Source organism: Procambarus clarkii, chromosome 61 (assembly GCF_040958095.1).
Source record: "Procambarus clarkii isolate CNS0578487 chromosome 61, FALCON_Pclarkii_2.0, whole genome shotgun sequence".
Classification (NCBI taxonomy): Eukaryota; Metazoa; Arthropoda; class Malacostraca; order Decapoda; family Cambaridae; genus Procambarus; species Procambarus clarkii.
Genome location: NC_091210.1, coordinates 2,682,184 through 2,698,426, shown reverse-complemented (window position 1 = coordinate 2,698,426; position 16,243 = coordinate 2,682,184). Strand labels below are relative to the sequence as shown.

Genomic DNA, 16,243 nt, shown 5'->3' with positions numbered 1-16,243 from the left:
ATTAACAGTGAGGGAAGCAACGGGCAGCTGCCATTAACAGTCAGGGAAGCAACGGGCAGCTGCCCTCAACAGTCAGGGAAGCAACGGGCAGCTTCCATCAGCAGTCAGGGAAGCAACGGGCAGCTTCCATCAACAGTCAGGGAAGCAACGGGCAGCTGCCCTCAACAGTCAGGGAAGCAACGGGCAGCTGCCCTCAACAGTCAGGGAAGCAACGGGCAGCTGCCCTCAACAGTCAGGGAAGCAACGGGCAGCTTCCATCACCAGTCAGGGAAGCAACGGGCAGCTGCCCTCAACAGTCAGGGAAGCAACGGGCAGCTGCCCTCAACAGTCAGGGAAGCAACGGGCAGCTTCCATCACCAGTCAGGGAAGCAACGGGCAGCTGATCTCAACAGTTAGGGAAGCAACGGGCAGCTGCCCTCAACAGTCAGGGAAGCAACGGGCAGCTGCCCTCAACAGACAGGGAAGCAACGGGCAGCTGCCCTCAACAATCAGGGAAGCAACGGGCAGCTGCCCTCAACAGTTAGGGAAGCAACGGGCAGCTGCCCTCAACAGTCAGGGAAGCAACGGGCAGCTGCCCTCAACAGACAGGGAAGCAACGGGCAGCTGCCCTCAACAATCAGGGAAGCAACGGGCAGCTGCCCTCAACAGTTAGGGAAGCAACGGGCAGCTGCCCTCAACAGTCAGGGAAGCAATGGGCAGCTGCCCTCAACAGTCAGGGAAGCAACGGGCAGCTGCCCTCAACAGTCAGGGAAGCAACGGGCAGCTGCCCTCAACAGTCAGGGAAGCAACGGGCAGCTGCCCTCAACAGTCAGGGAAGCAACAGGCAGCTGCCCTCAACAGTCAGGGAAGCAACGGGCAGCTGCCCTCAACAGTCAGAGAAGCAACGGGCAGCTGCCCTCAGCAGTCAGGGAAGCAACGGGCAGCTGCCCTCAACAGTCAGGGAAGCAACTGGCAGCTGCCCTCAGCAGTCAGAGAAGCAACGGGCAGCTGCCCTCAACAGTCAGGGAAGCAACAGGCAGCTGCCCTCAACAGTCAGGGAAGCAACGGGCAGCTGCCCACAGCAGTCAGGGAAGCAACGGGCAGCAGCCCTCAACAGTTAGGGAAGCAACGGGCAGCTGCCCTCAACAGTTAGGGAAGCAACGGGCAGCTGCCATTAACAGTCAGGGAAGCAACGGACAGCTTCCATCAACAGTGATGGAAGCAACGGGCAGCTGCCATTAACAGTCAGGGAAGCAACGGGCAGCTGCCCTCAACAGTCAGGGAAGCAACGGGCAGCTGCCCTCAACAGTCAGGGAAGCAACGGGCAGCTGCCCTCAACAGCCAGGGAAGCAACGGGCAGCTGCCCTCAACAGTCAGGGAAGCAACGGGCAGCTGCCCTCAACAGTCAGGGAAGCAACGGGCAGCTGCCCTCAACAGTCAGGGAAGCAACGGGCAGCTTCCATCAACAGTCAGGGAAGCAACGGGCAGCTGCCCTCAACAGTCAGGGAAGCAACGGGCAGCTGCCCTCAACAGTCAGGGAAGCAACGGGCAGCTGTCCTCAACAGTCAGGGAAGCAACGGACAGCTTCCATCAACAGTGAGGGAAGCAACAGGCAGCTGTCATTAACAGTCAGGGAAGCAACGGACAGCTTCCATCAACAGTGAGGGAAGCAACGGGCAGCTGCCATTAACAGTCAGGGAAGCAACGGGCAGCTGCCCTCAACAGTCAGGGAAGCAACGGGCAGCTGCCCTCAACAGTCAGGGAAGCAACGGGCTGCTGCCCTCAACAGTCAGGGAAGCAACGGGCAGCTGCCCTCAACATTCAGGGAAGCAACGGGCAGCTGCCCTCAACAGTCAGGGAAGCAACGGGCAGCTTCCATCAGCAGTCAGGGAAGCAACGGGCAGCTTCCATCAACAGTCAGGGATGCAACGGGCAGCTGCCCTCAACAGTCAGGGAAGCAACGGGCAGCTGCCCTCAACAGTCAGGGAAGCAACGGGCAGCTGCCCTCAACAGTCAGGGAAGCAACGGACAGCTTCCATCAACAGTGAGGGAAGCAACGGGCAGCTGTCATTAACAGTCAGGGAAGCAACGGACAGGTTCCATCAACAGTGAGGGAAGCAACGGGCAGCTGCCATTAACAGTCAGGGAGGCAACGGGCAGCTGCCCTCAACAGTCAGGGAAGCAACGGGCAGCTGCCCTCAACAGTCAGGGAAGCAACGGGCAGCTGCCCTCAACAGTCAGGGAAGCAACGGGCAGCTTCCATCAACCGTTAGGGAAGCAACGGGCAGCTGCCCTTAACAGTCAGGGAAGCAACGGGCAGCTTCCATCAACCGTTAGGGAAGCAACGGGCAGCTGCCCTCAACAGTCAGGGAAGCAACGGACAGCTTCCATCAACAGTCAGGGAAGCAACGGGCAGCTGCCATTAACAGTCAGGGAAGCAACGGACAGCTTCCATCAACAGTGAGGGAAGCAACGGGCAGCTGTCATTAACAGTCAGGGAAGCAACGGACAGGTTCCATCAACAGTGAGGGAAGCAACGGGCAGCTGCCATTAACAGTCAGGGAAGCAACGGGCAGCTGCCCTCAACAGTCAGGGAAGCAACGGGCAGCTGCCCTCAACAGTCAGGGAAGCAACGGGCAGCTGCCCTCAACAGTCAGGGAAGCAACGGGCAGCTTCCATCAACCGTTAGGGAAGCAACGGGCAGCTGCCCTCAACAGTCAGGGAAGCCACGGGCAGCTTCCATCAACCGTTAGGGAAGCAAGGGGCAGCTGCCCTCAACAGTCAGGGAAGCAACGGACAGCTTCCATCAACAGTCAGGGAAGCAACGGGCAGCTGCCATTAACAGTCAGGGAAGCAACGGACAGCTTCCATCAACAGTGAGGGAAGCAACAGGCAGCTGCCATTAACAGTCAGGGAAGCAACGGGCAGTTGCCCTCAACAGTCAGGGAAGCAACGGGCAGCATCCATTAAGAGCCAGGGAAGCAACGGGCAGCTGCCCTCAACAGTCAGGGAAGCAATGGGCAGCTTCCATCAACAGTCAGGGAAGCAACGGGCAGCTGCCCTCAACAGTTAGGGAAACAACGGGCAGCTGCCCTCAACAGTCAGGGAAGCAACGGGCAGCTGCCCTCAACAATCAGGGAAGCAACGGGCAGCTGCCCTCAACAGTCAGGGAAGCAACGGGCAGCTGCCCTCAACAGTCAGGGAAGCAACGGGCAGCTGCCCTCAACAGTCAGGGAAGCAACGGGCAGCTGCCCTCAACAGTCAGGGAAGCAACGGGCAGCTGCCCTCAACAGTCAGGGAAGCAACGGGCAGCTGCCCTAAACAGTCAGGGAAGCAACAGGCAGCTGCCCTCAACAGTCAGGGAAGCAACGGGCAGCTGCCCTCAAGAGCCAGGGAAGCAACGGACAGCTGCCCTCAACAGTCAGGGAAGCAACGGGCAGCTGCCCTCAGCAGTCAGAGAAGCAACGGGCAGCTGCCCTCAACAGTCAGGGAAGCAACAGGCAGCTGCCCTCAACAGTCAGGGAAGCAACGGGCAGCTGCCCACAGCAGTCAGGGAAGCAACGGGCAGCAGCCCTCAACAGTCAGGGAAGCAACGGGCAGCTGCCCTCAACAGTTAGGGAAGCAACGGGCAGCTGCCATTAACAGTCAGGGAAGCAACGGACAGCTTCCATCAACAGTGATGGAAGCAACGGGCAGCTGCCATTAACAGTCAGGGAAGCAACGGGCAGCTGCCCTCAACAGTCAGGGAAGCAACGGGCAGCTGCCCTCAACAGCCAGGGAAGCAACGGGCAGCTGCCCTCAACAGTCAGGGAAGCAACGGGCAGCTGCCGTCAACAGTCAGGGAAGCAACGGGCAGCTGCCCTCAACAGTCAGGGAAGCAACGGGCAGCTTCCATCAACAGTCAGGGAAACAACGGGCAGCTTCCATCAACAGTCAGGGAAGCAACGGGCAGCTGCCCTCAACAGTCAGGGAAGCAACGGGCAGCTGCCCTCAACAGTCAGGGAAGCAACGGGCAGCTGTCCTCAACAGTCAGGGAAGCAACGGACAGCTTCCATCAACAGTGAGGGAAGCAACAGGCAGCTGTCATTAACAGTCAGGGAAGCAACGGACAGCTTCCATCAACAGTGAGGGAAGCAATGGGCAGCTGCCATTAACAGTCAGGGAAGCAACGGGCAGCTGCCCTCAACAGTCAGGGAAGCAACGGGCAGCTGCCCTCAACAGTCAGGGAAGCAACGGGCTGCTGCCCTCAACAGTCAGGGAAGCAACGGGCAGCTGCCCTCAACATTCAGGGAAGCTACGGGCAGCTGCCCTCAACAGTCAGGGAAGCAACGGGCAGCTTCCATCAGCAGTCAGGGAAGCAACGGGCAGCTTCCATCAACAGTCAGGGATGCAACGGGCAGCTGCCCTCAACAGTCAGGGAAGCAACGGGCAGCTGCCCTCAACAGTCAGGGAAGCAACGGGCAGCTGCCCTCAACAGTCAGGGAAGCAACGGACAGCTTCCATCAACAGTGAGGGAAGCAACGGGCAGCTGTCATTAACAGTCAGGGAAGCAACGGACAGCTTCCATCAACAGTGAGGGAAGCAACGGGCAGCTGCCATTAACAGTCAGGGAAGCAACGGGCAGCTGCCCTCAACAGTCAGGGAAGCAACGGGCAGCTGCCCTCAACCCAGCAAACACAAATCATCTACACAACGTTCGCCTATCTCTTCCCATAGGTGTGGGAATGATTTGCATTGAGAATGGTGCAGGAGAGCCTTTGAGAAACTTTTACTCAAAAAATCCAAACACAAAGGTTTAATTATAAATTGTTTTTCTACAATTATTTTCTTCCAAATGTAAAACAAATAGTTTTTACATGTTTAAATATAAAATTTATGGTGTTTTTTTGTAAAATTCATTAATAAATTGTGAATGATATATATTGGCTGAGTGAAACCTTTAAAATCCATTTAGTTATAATATGAACAGAAAAAAGTAGTTTTCCAAATTTTCTAAAAATCGCTCTTTTTAACACAATTTGACTCCTTATGCATTCCACTAAACACTAATATCATGTTTAAATATATAATTTATGTATTATTCCCTAAGATAATTTATATAAATTTTAAAAGTTGCTGGAAAGTGGTGAGAACGAATCTGAAAACGTTTTGTTGTCTTATATTGGCGTGTTCTTATTAACTAGAGTGAGTAAGAGTGAGCGAGAGTGGGTAAGAGTGAGTAAGAGTGAATGAAGGTGAGTGAGAGTGCCAGAGAGTGTGTAAGTGTGAGTAAGAGTGAGTATAAGTAAGAGTGACTGAGAGTGAGTAAGAGTGACAGAGTGAGTAAGAGTGAGAGTAAGAGTGACAGAATGAGTAAGAGTGAGAGTAAAGTGATTGAGAGTAAGGGTGAGTATGAGAGTAAGAGTGATTGAGAGTTAGAGTGAGAGTAAGAGTGATTGAGAGTTAGTGAGAGTAAGAGTGATTGAGAGTAAGAGTGATTGAGAGTAAGAGTGATTGAGAGTAAGAGTGATTGAGAGTAAGAGTGATTGGGAGTAAGAGTGATTGAGAGTAAGAGTGATTGGGAGTAAGAGTGATTGGGAGTAGGAGTTAGAGTGAGAGTAGGAGTAAGAATGAGAATAAGAGTGATTGAGAGTAAGAATGAGAGTAAGAGTGATTGAGAGTAAGAGTGATTGAGAGTAAGAGTGATTGGGAGTAAGAGTGATTGGGAGTAAGAGTGAGAGTAAGAATGAGAATAAGAGTGATTGAGAGTAAGAGTGATTGGGAGTAAGAGTAAGAGTAAGAATGAGAGTAGGAGTGATTGAGAGTAGGAGTGATTGGGAGTAGGAGTGATTGGGAGTAAGAGTGATTGAGAGTAAGAGTAATTGAGAGTAAGAGTATGAGAGTAAGAGTGAGAGAGTGAGTATGAATGGGTAAGGGTGACTGAGAGTGAGTAAGAATGACAGAGTAAGAGTGACAGAGAGTAAGAGTGACAGAGTAAGAGTGACAGAGAGTAAGAGTGACAGAGTAAGAGTGACAGAGAGTAAGAGTGACAGAGTAAGAGTGACAGAGTAAGAGTGACAGAGTAAGAGTGACAGAGAGTAAGAGTGACAGAGTAAGAGTGACAGAGAGTAAGAGTGACAGAGAGTAAGAGTGACAGAGAGTAAGAGTGACAGAGAGTAAGAGTGACAGAGAGTAAGAGTGACAGAGAGTAAGAGTGACAGAGAGTAAGAGTGACAGAGAGTAAGAGTGACAGAGTAAGAGTGACAGAGAGTAAGAATGACAGAGTAAGAATGACAGAGTAAGAGTGACAGAGAGTAAGAGTGACAGAGTAAGAGTGACAGAGTAAGAGTGACAGAGTAAGAGTGACAGAGAGTAAGAGTGACAGAGTAAGAGTGACAGAGTAAGAGTGACAGAGTAAGAGTGACAGAGAGTAAGAGTGACAGAGAGTAAGAGTGACAGAGAGTAAGAGTGACAGAGAGTAAGAGTGACAGAGTAAGAGTGACAGAGTGTAAGAGTGACAGAGAGTAAGAGTGACAGAGAGTAAGAGTGACAGAGAGTAAGAGTGACAGAGTAAGAGTGACAGAGAGTAAGAGTGACAGAGTAAGAGTGACAGAGTAAGAGTGACAGAGAGTAAGAGTGACAGAGAGTAAGAGTGACAGAGAGTAAGAGTGACAGAGTAAGAGTGACAGAGTAAGAGTGACAGAGTAAGAGTGACAGAGAGTAAGAGTGACAGAGAGTAAGAGTGACAGAGTAAGAGTGACAGAGAGTAGGAGTGACAGAGTGTAAGAGTGACAGTAAGAGTGACAGAGAGTAAGAGTGACAGAGAGTAAGAGTGACAGAGTAAGAGTGACAGAGAGTAGGAGTGACAGAGTGTAAGAGTGACAGTAAGAGTGACAGAGAGTAAGAGTGACAGAGTAAGAGTGACAGAGAGTAAGAGTGACAGAGTAAGAGTGACAGAGTAAGAGAGTGAGAGTGATTATGAGAGAGTTAAGAGTGTGAGGTGTGTGAGTGTAGCAGGCCAGGGAGGCAGGATGTGTGGTCACAGGCGAGGCCTAGGCCTCGTGATCTCTAATGTTGGTTTTTATATATATGTGGAATTTTTTGTCCTGTTTCAAATTATAATTATTTAGCAGGAATGTAATAAGATATTGCACAGTATTAATGTGACAATAATATATGCATTATTTCCTTGATAATCAAACTTGTTGTTCAAAGATAATATACAATCTTTGAAGGAAACATTTTGAGAGCGCAAGCTGGCAACACTGTTCTGGTGAGAGAGACATATGGTTAGTTGTACTCAGACCTACAGTGGAGAAGGGTGTGTCCCAGCTGGCCGCCACCAGCCGCCACCCGCCGCCACCCGCCGCCACCCGCCGCCCACCACCAGCCGCCCACCACCAGCCGCCACCCGCCACCACCCACCACCAGCCGCCACCCACCACCAGCCGCCACCACCCACCAGCCGCCACCCGCCGCCACCCACCATCAGCCGCCACCTGCCACCACCCACCACCAGCCGCCACCCGCCGCCACCCCCCGCCACCCACCACCAGCCGCCACCCGCCACCACCCACCACCAGCCGCCACCCGCCACCACCCACCACCACCCACCACCAGCCGCCACCCGCCACCACCCACCACCAGCCGCCACCCGCCACCACCCACCACCAGCCGCCACCCGCCACCAGCCACCGCCACCCACCACCGCCACTCACCACCCGCCGCCACCACCCACCACCAGCCGCCACCCGCCGCCACCCACCACCAGCCGCCGCCACCCACCACCAGCCGCCACCCGCCACCAGCCGCCACCCGCCACCACCCACCACCAGCCGCCACCCGCCACCACCCACCACCCGCCACCCGCCACCACTCACCACCCGCCACCACCCACCACCAGCCGCCACCCGCCACCACCCACCACCAGCCGCCACTCGCCACCGCCACCCGCCACCAGCCACCGCCACCCACCACCGCCACCCGCCACCCACCACCAGCCGCCACCCGCCACCCGCCACCCGCCACCGCCACCCGCCACCGCCACCCACCACCACCCGCCGCCACCCACCACCGCCACTCACCACCCGCCGCCACCACCCACCACCAGCCGCCACCCGCCACCCACCACCGCCACCCGCCGCCACCACCCACCACCACCACCCACCACCACCAGCCGCCGCCGCCACCACCACCCACCACCACCGCCGCCACCACCCATCACCGCCGCCGCCACCACCACCCACCACCACCGCCGCCGCCACCACCCATCACCGCCGCCGCCGCCACCACCCACCACAGCCGCCGCCGACACCACCGCCACCACCCACCACAGCCGGCACCACCACCCACCACCACCACCCACCACCGCCGCCACCACCAGCCGCCACAAGCCGCCACCGCCCGCCACCGCCCGCCACCAGCCGCCATCACCACCACCACCACCACCAGCCGCCATCACCGCCACCAGCTGCCACCACCACCAGCCGCCACCACCACCAGCCGCCATCACCGCCACCAGCTGCCACCACCACCAGCCGCCATCACCGCCACCAGCTGCCACCACCACCAGCCGCCACCACCAGCCGCCACCACCGCCACCACCACCTGCCACCAGCCGCCACCACCGCCCGCTATCAGCAGTCACCGCCCGTTGCCACAGTCGCCACCGCAAGCCGCCACCGCCAGCCGCCACCAGCCCCCCCCACCGCCGATCGTCACCACCCACCACAGCCGCCGCCGCCCGCCACCGCCCGCCACCACCCACCACAGCCGCCACCACCCACCACCACCCGCCGCCGCCACCCACCACCACCAGCCGCCGCCGCCACCACCCACCACCACCGCCGCCACCACCCACCACCACCAGCCGCCGCCGCCACCACCACCACCCACCACCACCGCCGCCACCACCAGCCGCCGCCGCCACCACCACCCACCACCACCGCCGCCACCACCCACCACCGCCAGCCGCCACCACTCATCACAGACCCCGCCACCGCCCGCCACCACCGCCAGACACAGCCGCCACTGTCCGCCACCGCCGCCACTGTCCGCCACCGCCGCCACTGTCCGCCACCGCCGCCATTGTCCGCCACCGCCGTCACTGTCCGCCACCAGCGCCACTGTCCGCCACCGCCACCACTGTCCGCCCGCCGCCACCACTGTCCGCCCGCCGCCACCACTGTCCGCCCGCCGCCACCACTGTCCGCCCGCCGCCACCACTGTCCGCCCGCCGCCTCCACTGTCCGCCCGCCGCCTCCACTGTCCGCCCGCCGCCTCCACTGTCCGCCCGCCGCCTCCACTGTCCGCCCGCCGCCTCCACTGTCCGCCCGCCGCCTCCACTGTCCGCCCGCCGCCTCCACTGTCCGCCCGCCGCCGCCACTGTCCGCCCGCCGCCGCCACTGTCCGCCCGCCGCCGCCACTGTCCGCCCGCCGCCGCCACTGTCCGCCCGCCGCCGCCACTGTCCGCCCGCCGCCACTGTCCACCACCGCCGCCACGGTCCGCCCGCCGCCACTATCCGCCACAGCCGCCACTGTCCGCCCGCCGCCACTGTCCTCCCGCCGCCACTGTCCGCCCGCCGCCGCCCTGTCCGCCCGCCGCCACTATCCGCCACCGCCGCCACTGTCCGCCCGACGCCACTGTCCGCCCGCCGCCACTGTCCGCCCGCCGCCACTGTCCGCCCGCCGCCACTGTCCGCCACCGCCGCCACTGTCCGCCGGCCGCCACTGTCCGCCCGCCGCCACTATCCGCCACCGCCGCCACTGTCCGCCCGACGCCACTGTCCGCCCGCCGCCACTGTCCGCCCGCCGCCACTGTCCGCCCGCCGCCACTGTCCGCCACCGCCGCCACTGTCCGCCACCGCCGCCACTGTCCGCCCGCCGCCACTGTCCGCCCGCCGCCACTGTCCGCCCGCCGCCGCCACTGTCCGCCCGCCGCCACTGTCCGCCCGCCGCCACTATCCGCCACCGCCGCCACTGTCCGCCACAGCCGCCACTCTCTGCCGTACAGCCTCCCCTCTCTCCGTTAGTAAATAATTATAATTGTTAGTAAATAATAAAAGAAATATAAATTATTAGATTTTTTTTACCCTTAAATTGGTTTTAATATTTAAATTGAAAATAATAATATAATATAAAATATAATTTAATTTCAAGAAATTTAACTTTAAACACAAAGATGTAAAAAGGGTTCAGATTATTGGCTCAAACCTTTCATAAGAGATTCATATTGGTATATGAATGGATTATGAATGACTCATGTTAGGAGTGTAAAGTTGCCACAACATCTCAAATTAGTGTTAGATACATATGTCTTGGTTATAAGTTTTGGAAACCTATTTAAGTCCACACACAATATCGTATCTGATACGATAAAACAAACGTTTCCAATACTTTCAAATACTTTCCAGATATGTTGTGGCAACCTAAAATTGTTTGCTGGGAACAGTCAGGGAAGCAACGGGCAGCTGCCATCAACAGTCAGGGAAGCAACGGGCAGCTTCCATCAACCGTTAGGGAAGCAACGGGCAGCTGCCCTTAACAGTCAGGGAAGCAACGGGCAGCTTCCATCAACCGTTAGGGAAGCAACGGGCAGCTGCCCTCAACAGTCAGGGAAGCAACGGACAGCTTCCATCAACAGTCAGGGAAGCAACGGGCAGCTGCCATTAACAGTCAGGGAAGCAACGGACAGCTTCCATCAACAGTGAGGGAAGCAACGGGCAGCTGCCATTAACAGTCAGGGAAGCAACGGGCAGCTGCCCTCAACAGTCAGGGAAGCAACGGGCAGCTTCCATTAAGAGCCAGGGAAGCAACGGGCAGCTGCCCTCAACAGTCAGGGAAGCAATGGGCAGCTTCCATCAACAGTCAGGGAAGCAACGGGCAGCTGCCCTCAACAGTTAGGGAAACAACGGGCAGCTGCCCTCAACAGTCAGGGAAGCAACGGGCAGCTGCCCTCAACAATCAGGGAAGCAACGAGCAGCTGCCCTCAACAGTCAGGGAAGCAACGGGCAGCTGCCCTCAACAGTCAGGGAAGCAACGGGCAGCTGCCCTCAACAGTCAGGAAAGCAACGGGCAGCTGCCCTCAACAGTCAGGGAAGCAACGGGCAGCTGCCCTCAACAGTCAGGGAAGCAACGGGCAGCTGCCCTCAACAGTCAGGGAAGCAACGGGCAGCTGCCCTCAACAGTCAGGGAAGCAAAGGGCAGCTGCCCTCAACAGTCAGGGAAGCAACGGGCAGCTGCCCTCAACAATCAGGGAAGCAACGGGCAGCTGCCCTCAACAGTCAGGGAAGCAACGGGCAGCTGCCCTCAACAGTCAGGGAAGCAACGGGCAGCTGCCCTCAACAGTCAGGGAAGCAACGGGCAGCTGCCCTCAACAGTCAGGGAAGACACTCCCATTAACTTAATCTCCTCTGAAAACCTCACTCATGCGATCAAAAGCTGGCGATGAGTCACAATAACGTGGCTAAAGTATGTTGACCAGACCACACACTAGAAGGTGAAGGGACGACGACGTTTCGGTCCGTCCTGGACCATTCTCAAGTCGATTCTCATCGACTTGAGAATGGTCTAGGACAGACCGAAACGTCGTCGTCCTTTCACCTTCTAGTGTGTGGTCTGGTCAACATGCGATCAAAACGTCTATTTTAACATTATCACACATCCGAGAAACATTCCGTCCTAATACGGAAGGCAAACTCTCTAATCATGTGAAAAAGATCAATGATGATCATGAAACTCTTCCAGCGTGACATAAGATCCTACTGTGAAGCAATGCATGCCTCGTTGTTCCCTCCAAGGTGAGACAAGTCACTAGGATCCTCCATAATTAGGGCTATAAATAAATACCAGAGAAAAGGCTCCCTGGCTTATCTGCTTCATCCAGCATCAAACACCCACCGCAGAATAGGTAATATAAAATATCGGAAACTTCCCTGATCAGAGCACTAAACACCAAGAAAATTGACGAGGGAACTCCACCAGGTGGTATTCAGGTCATCAGCAGTGATGAGAAAGTTGCTGCTAGAGATTATCATGGCACTAATATCAAGCTGTAAAATCTGTCTTTTTATCCTATCGAAGAACTCCAAATATCAAAAGTAAATGGAGAGATATATATTAACTGTTGGCAATAAAGAGATAGATATGTTGTGGTGAAGGCTCTCAGTACCTCCACAACTACCACTGCGTCGTTCCCTCTAAGCCTTGTGCTTCTCCGCTCTGCTGGCAAACAACTCTACAGGTTTCAGTGCATTTTCATATACTATTTTTCCAATTTATTTTATACTGGGTACCTAATATATAAATGTCATTTCATGGCATCAATTTTACGCTTTTTAATATGTCTTGATGTCAAGGTTTAAAGATATAGTTAATAGTTAATGTGGATCAATAGGTGATGGTTTACAGGGTCTGGGAATAACACTTGCGTTACACTTCTTAACTTTCAACTCCAACTAATCGTACTATTTCTTCACCATTCGCTTTTATTCATTCCTTCCTTCCAGTAGATACACCTTCTTTCGTCAGTCTCAAGAGTTACTGCCTTTTGCAATTACATTTTGTAAATAACATTATCTGTTCCTATCCATTAAATCATCTCTCTACTACGTATTCTACTTTGTTCGTCTATATTTGTGTAATTTAAGATGTTTCACGTTGACAATACACCATTGTGTTAGGAGTCTCTACACAGACCTTGAGACATTCTGTCCCAACTTGACCTTCCTAGTGTGGTCACCTTTACCACAATTGTTATTCCATCAATGTTTGTCTAACTAATTATTCAATCGACATGAATATTACGACTAATTTTTATTGACAGTTAAAAAATAGTACAATTCTAATTTATTAAGAAAATACGGGTATTTTACTTTTTAATTTTTTACAATATTTAATATAAATATTGTCATGCGCTTCAATGTTTGATGTTACAATTATTTTGTCTGTACAATCAGCATTTACTTTAGAAAGCCAAGGTAAATCATAATGACGTTCAGTACCAAGTAAATTGTAAATGATAACTGATTTACCTTGTATTCGTCCCAGGTGGGATGGGCAGCCGTCAGAGCCATGCCACACAGAAGCAGTATTGTCACCTTCATCTGTTGGAGTAGAGAAGCAAGTCATTAAATACATAGGCCTTATACACTAAATTTTAATGATCGTTGCTGTTATGCAACTATAATGGTTGGCTTATATTACTATAATCTTGAGGTACATGGTAATGACGTGGTATATACAGCTGCCTACTTTTGTGTACATTGAAGATTTTAACTGCGTATGATCATCTCTAAAACAATATCTACTATAGTGGGGGATCGTCAGCATTCACTCACAATAAACATGATCATCATTTCACAGAATCTTTAGAACACCTGGTAACTAATACAGAGGTAACTAATACAGGGGAGCGTCAGGGTTCTCCTTGAAAGGTGGATTTCAAGGACTGCTAAGAGGAGGGGGAGGGGGTGTAGCCCATTTTAGACCATCAATCCATTGTATTTCTTGGTACAGCGATGACCTTGCTTCTTGCAGGTCGGCGTTCGATTCCCGATAGTCCAAGTGGCTGGGCAAGGTCAATTTATTCGTAAAATCCTATACTCTTGTCCTCATGTCCCTTCTATGTGCTATAATCATGCAGACAGTGCTTACTCGGGATAATTACCTACCACTTACCACTTTAGACCCACAGGGTACCGCCATGATCTGACCTTGTGTGTCATAGCGGGCCTCATTCCTCTGTTTTCATTGGCCATGTTGCATCCGCTTATAGGCTTTGACTTCTCGCATGATTTCCACTATATCATCATGCCAATAATGTTGAAATCCTTTGAATGGTTCTCGAATGAATAAAGGACAGACAAACACTCTTGACGCTCTAGGAATTTTTAATATAATGTTCAACGAATATTAACTATAATCTATATAAATAAAAATGGAAATGTTCGTTTGTGCATGACCGCTAATCTCCAAAAGTTCTTCACCGATTGCTTTGAAATTTTCACACAACGTCCCATTCGCATCCGAGCAGGTTTTTATATACATACTATATTGATGTCACCTCTGTGACGGTTAAAAACAGGCTTTTTCTGAAAAAACTGTGTTTTTCATGTGAGGGAAATCTTTGAAACCTCTTTACCGATTGCTTTAAATTTTTGACACAACGCTGCATTCGAATTGGCGCGTCTTCTTATATATCTACTATATACATGCTTCACCTGTGACAGGAAAATAATTTTTTTTTAAAACAGCGCCATCTGTTGGACGTAAGAGCAACACACACTGTAATCTCCGAACGTTTTTCACCGATTGCTTCGAAATTTTGACACAACGTTGCATTCGAGTAGGCGCGTCTTTTTATATACCTACTATATAGATGCCACTCCTGTGACAGGTAAAACCATGCGTTTTGAAAAACAGTGCCATCTGTTGCACATTATAGCAACATGCACGCTATACTAAATATGTCACGAATTCCATTTCAACGTTTCCGATTGCATTGATAAATTTTATTTTCATAGATTTCGATTTATTTTATTTTTTATTGAACTATTTTGTGTGACATTGTGTTGAAATTGAGCTGTGTTGTTTACCATACCATTCATTTCGTAATTATATGTATAGATGCCACACCTGTGACAGGTAAAACGATGCTTTTCTTGAAAAACAGCGCTATCTGTTGCATGTAAGAGCAACACACATGCTATACTAAATATGTTACATTTCCATTGCAATGTTTCTGATTGCATTGATAAATTGAATTTTCATAGATTTTGATTTATTTTCATTTTGATTTAGTTATTTTGTGTGAATTGAGTTGGAATTGAGCTGCGTTGTTTACCAGACCGTTCATTTCGTGAGTATAGTTAATTTTATTTTTTTGCTTATTTTCATTTCATTTTTTAACTGTTTTCTTATATTTCAGTGATGGGAACATCATATCACTTGATGTTCCCAATTTTCTGATGGGAACATCAGACCATTTGGGAAGGCATCGGACGAGGGAGTGGGGAATGGTGGGGAGGACGAGGGGACGGAAGTGAGAGATGGTGGGGAGGACGAGGGGACAAGGGAGGAGGTAATGGTGGGGAAGGAGGAAGGGACGGGGGAGTTTGGGATGGTGGAGACGAGGGGATGGGGAATGGAGAATGGTGGAGAGGACAAAGAGACAGGGGAGTGGGGCATAGTGGGAAGGAAGAGGGGATGGTGGATTGGGAAATGGTGGGGAGGACGAGGGGATGGTGGAGTGGGGAATGGTTAGAAGACCGAGGAGACGGGTGAGGGGGAATGGTGGGGAGGACTGGGGGACAGGGAAGGTTGCTGTGGCCGGGTACTGCTATTATTTTTATAAATTTCTTGACGTCCTAATCCTTTACATTTCGAGACGAGTTCCGGTGGATAGGTTAATTCCTTGAAAACGTTAACTAAAACCTTTACTTCAAAATAATAGGGATGCAATGAATATCCTCACTGAATATAAACTGTAGAGTCGAAGCTAACATTAGCAGGAGTTCAGAGTTTTACCTTGGCTGGAGGAGGGGTATAGAGCACTGCTGAGCGTTGATGGTGGAGTCTCGACTGCTGGTGAGGGTCGACCGCTGCTGAGTGTAGACCGCTGCTGAGTGTCGACCGCTGGGGAGTGTGGGATGGTGGAGTGTGCGCCGGGATAGTGTTACCTGCGGTCACACCTGGAGTCTCTCACTGTCACAAAGGAAAGTGCTACTTATATCCCTCTCTCACTGTTCATCACTAAGCTGAGTTGCCTCAAACACTTTTCTCCCGAGTGAATTTATTCATGAGACTATTACAATGACAGTAAAATAATATCAACTGGAGATATGTAGTTTAGTTTACATGTTACATATATAATATACTAAAGTGAGGCAATTCGGTAAGACGAATGTTGGTGAGGTCACACGTATATTGGTGATTGAGGTGTTTAGGAAAACCTGCCAACGATGATGGCAATACATAACAGTCTATGTTATAGAAACCTTGGTTCTTGTTGACGCTTTTGCGAGTACTTTAATTGCTGCTTTCCTCTTTCCACCGCTCTCTAAGCTACTGAATATTAGTGTAAAATTGTCGGATTATGAGACAAGTGGTAGAAGATTAACAAATAATTTCTTTATCAATAGTTTTCGATCGAGATAAAAAGCTTTTTACTAAGACAATTATGTCTACAGTACTGACAACCTCAGTTAATGTTTGTCAAGTCTGATAATTATATTTCCAGCGGCTCAATTAATATTAGCCATTATATTGATATTAAATATTTTCAGAA

General features: G+C 52.2%; 1 protein-coding gene across 1 annotated transcript in view; it reads right to left on the bottom strand.

The window, feature by feature from the left end:
* LOC138354008 (procathepsin L-like) overlaps positions 1 to 15,637 on the bottom strand; it is a 57,912-nt gene extending 42,275 nt beyond the window's left edge. Inside the window, exons 1-2 of the mRNA XM_069307717.1 lie at positions 15,484 to 15,637; positions 12,990 to 13,061 (exon numbers count right to left, since the gene is read on the bottom strand). Of these exons, the coding sequence (XP_069163818.1) occupies positions 12,990 to 13,061 (72 nt within the window). The 5' untranslated portion in view covers positions 15,484 to 15,637. The remainder of the gene's footprint in view (positions 1 to 12,989; positions 13,062 to 15,483) is intronic.
* Between the last annotated feature and the right edge of the window lie 606 nt (positions 15,638 to 16,243).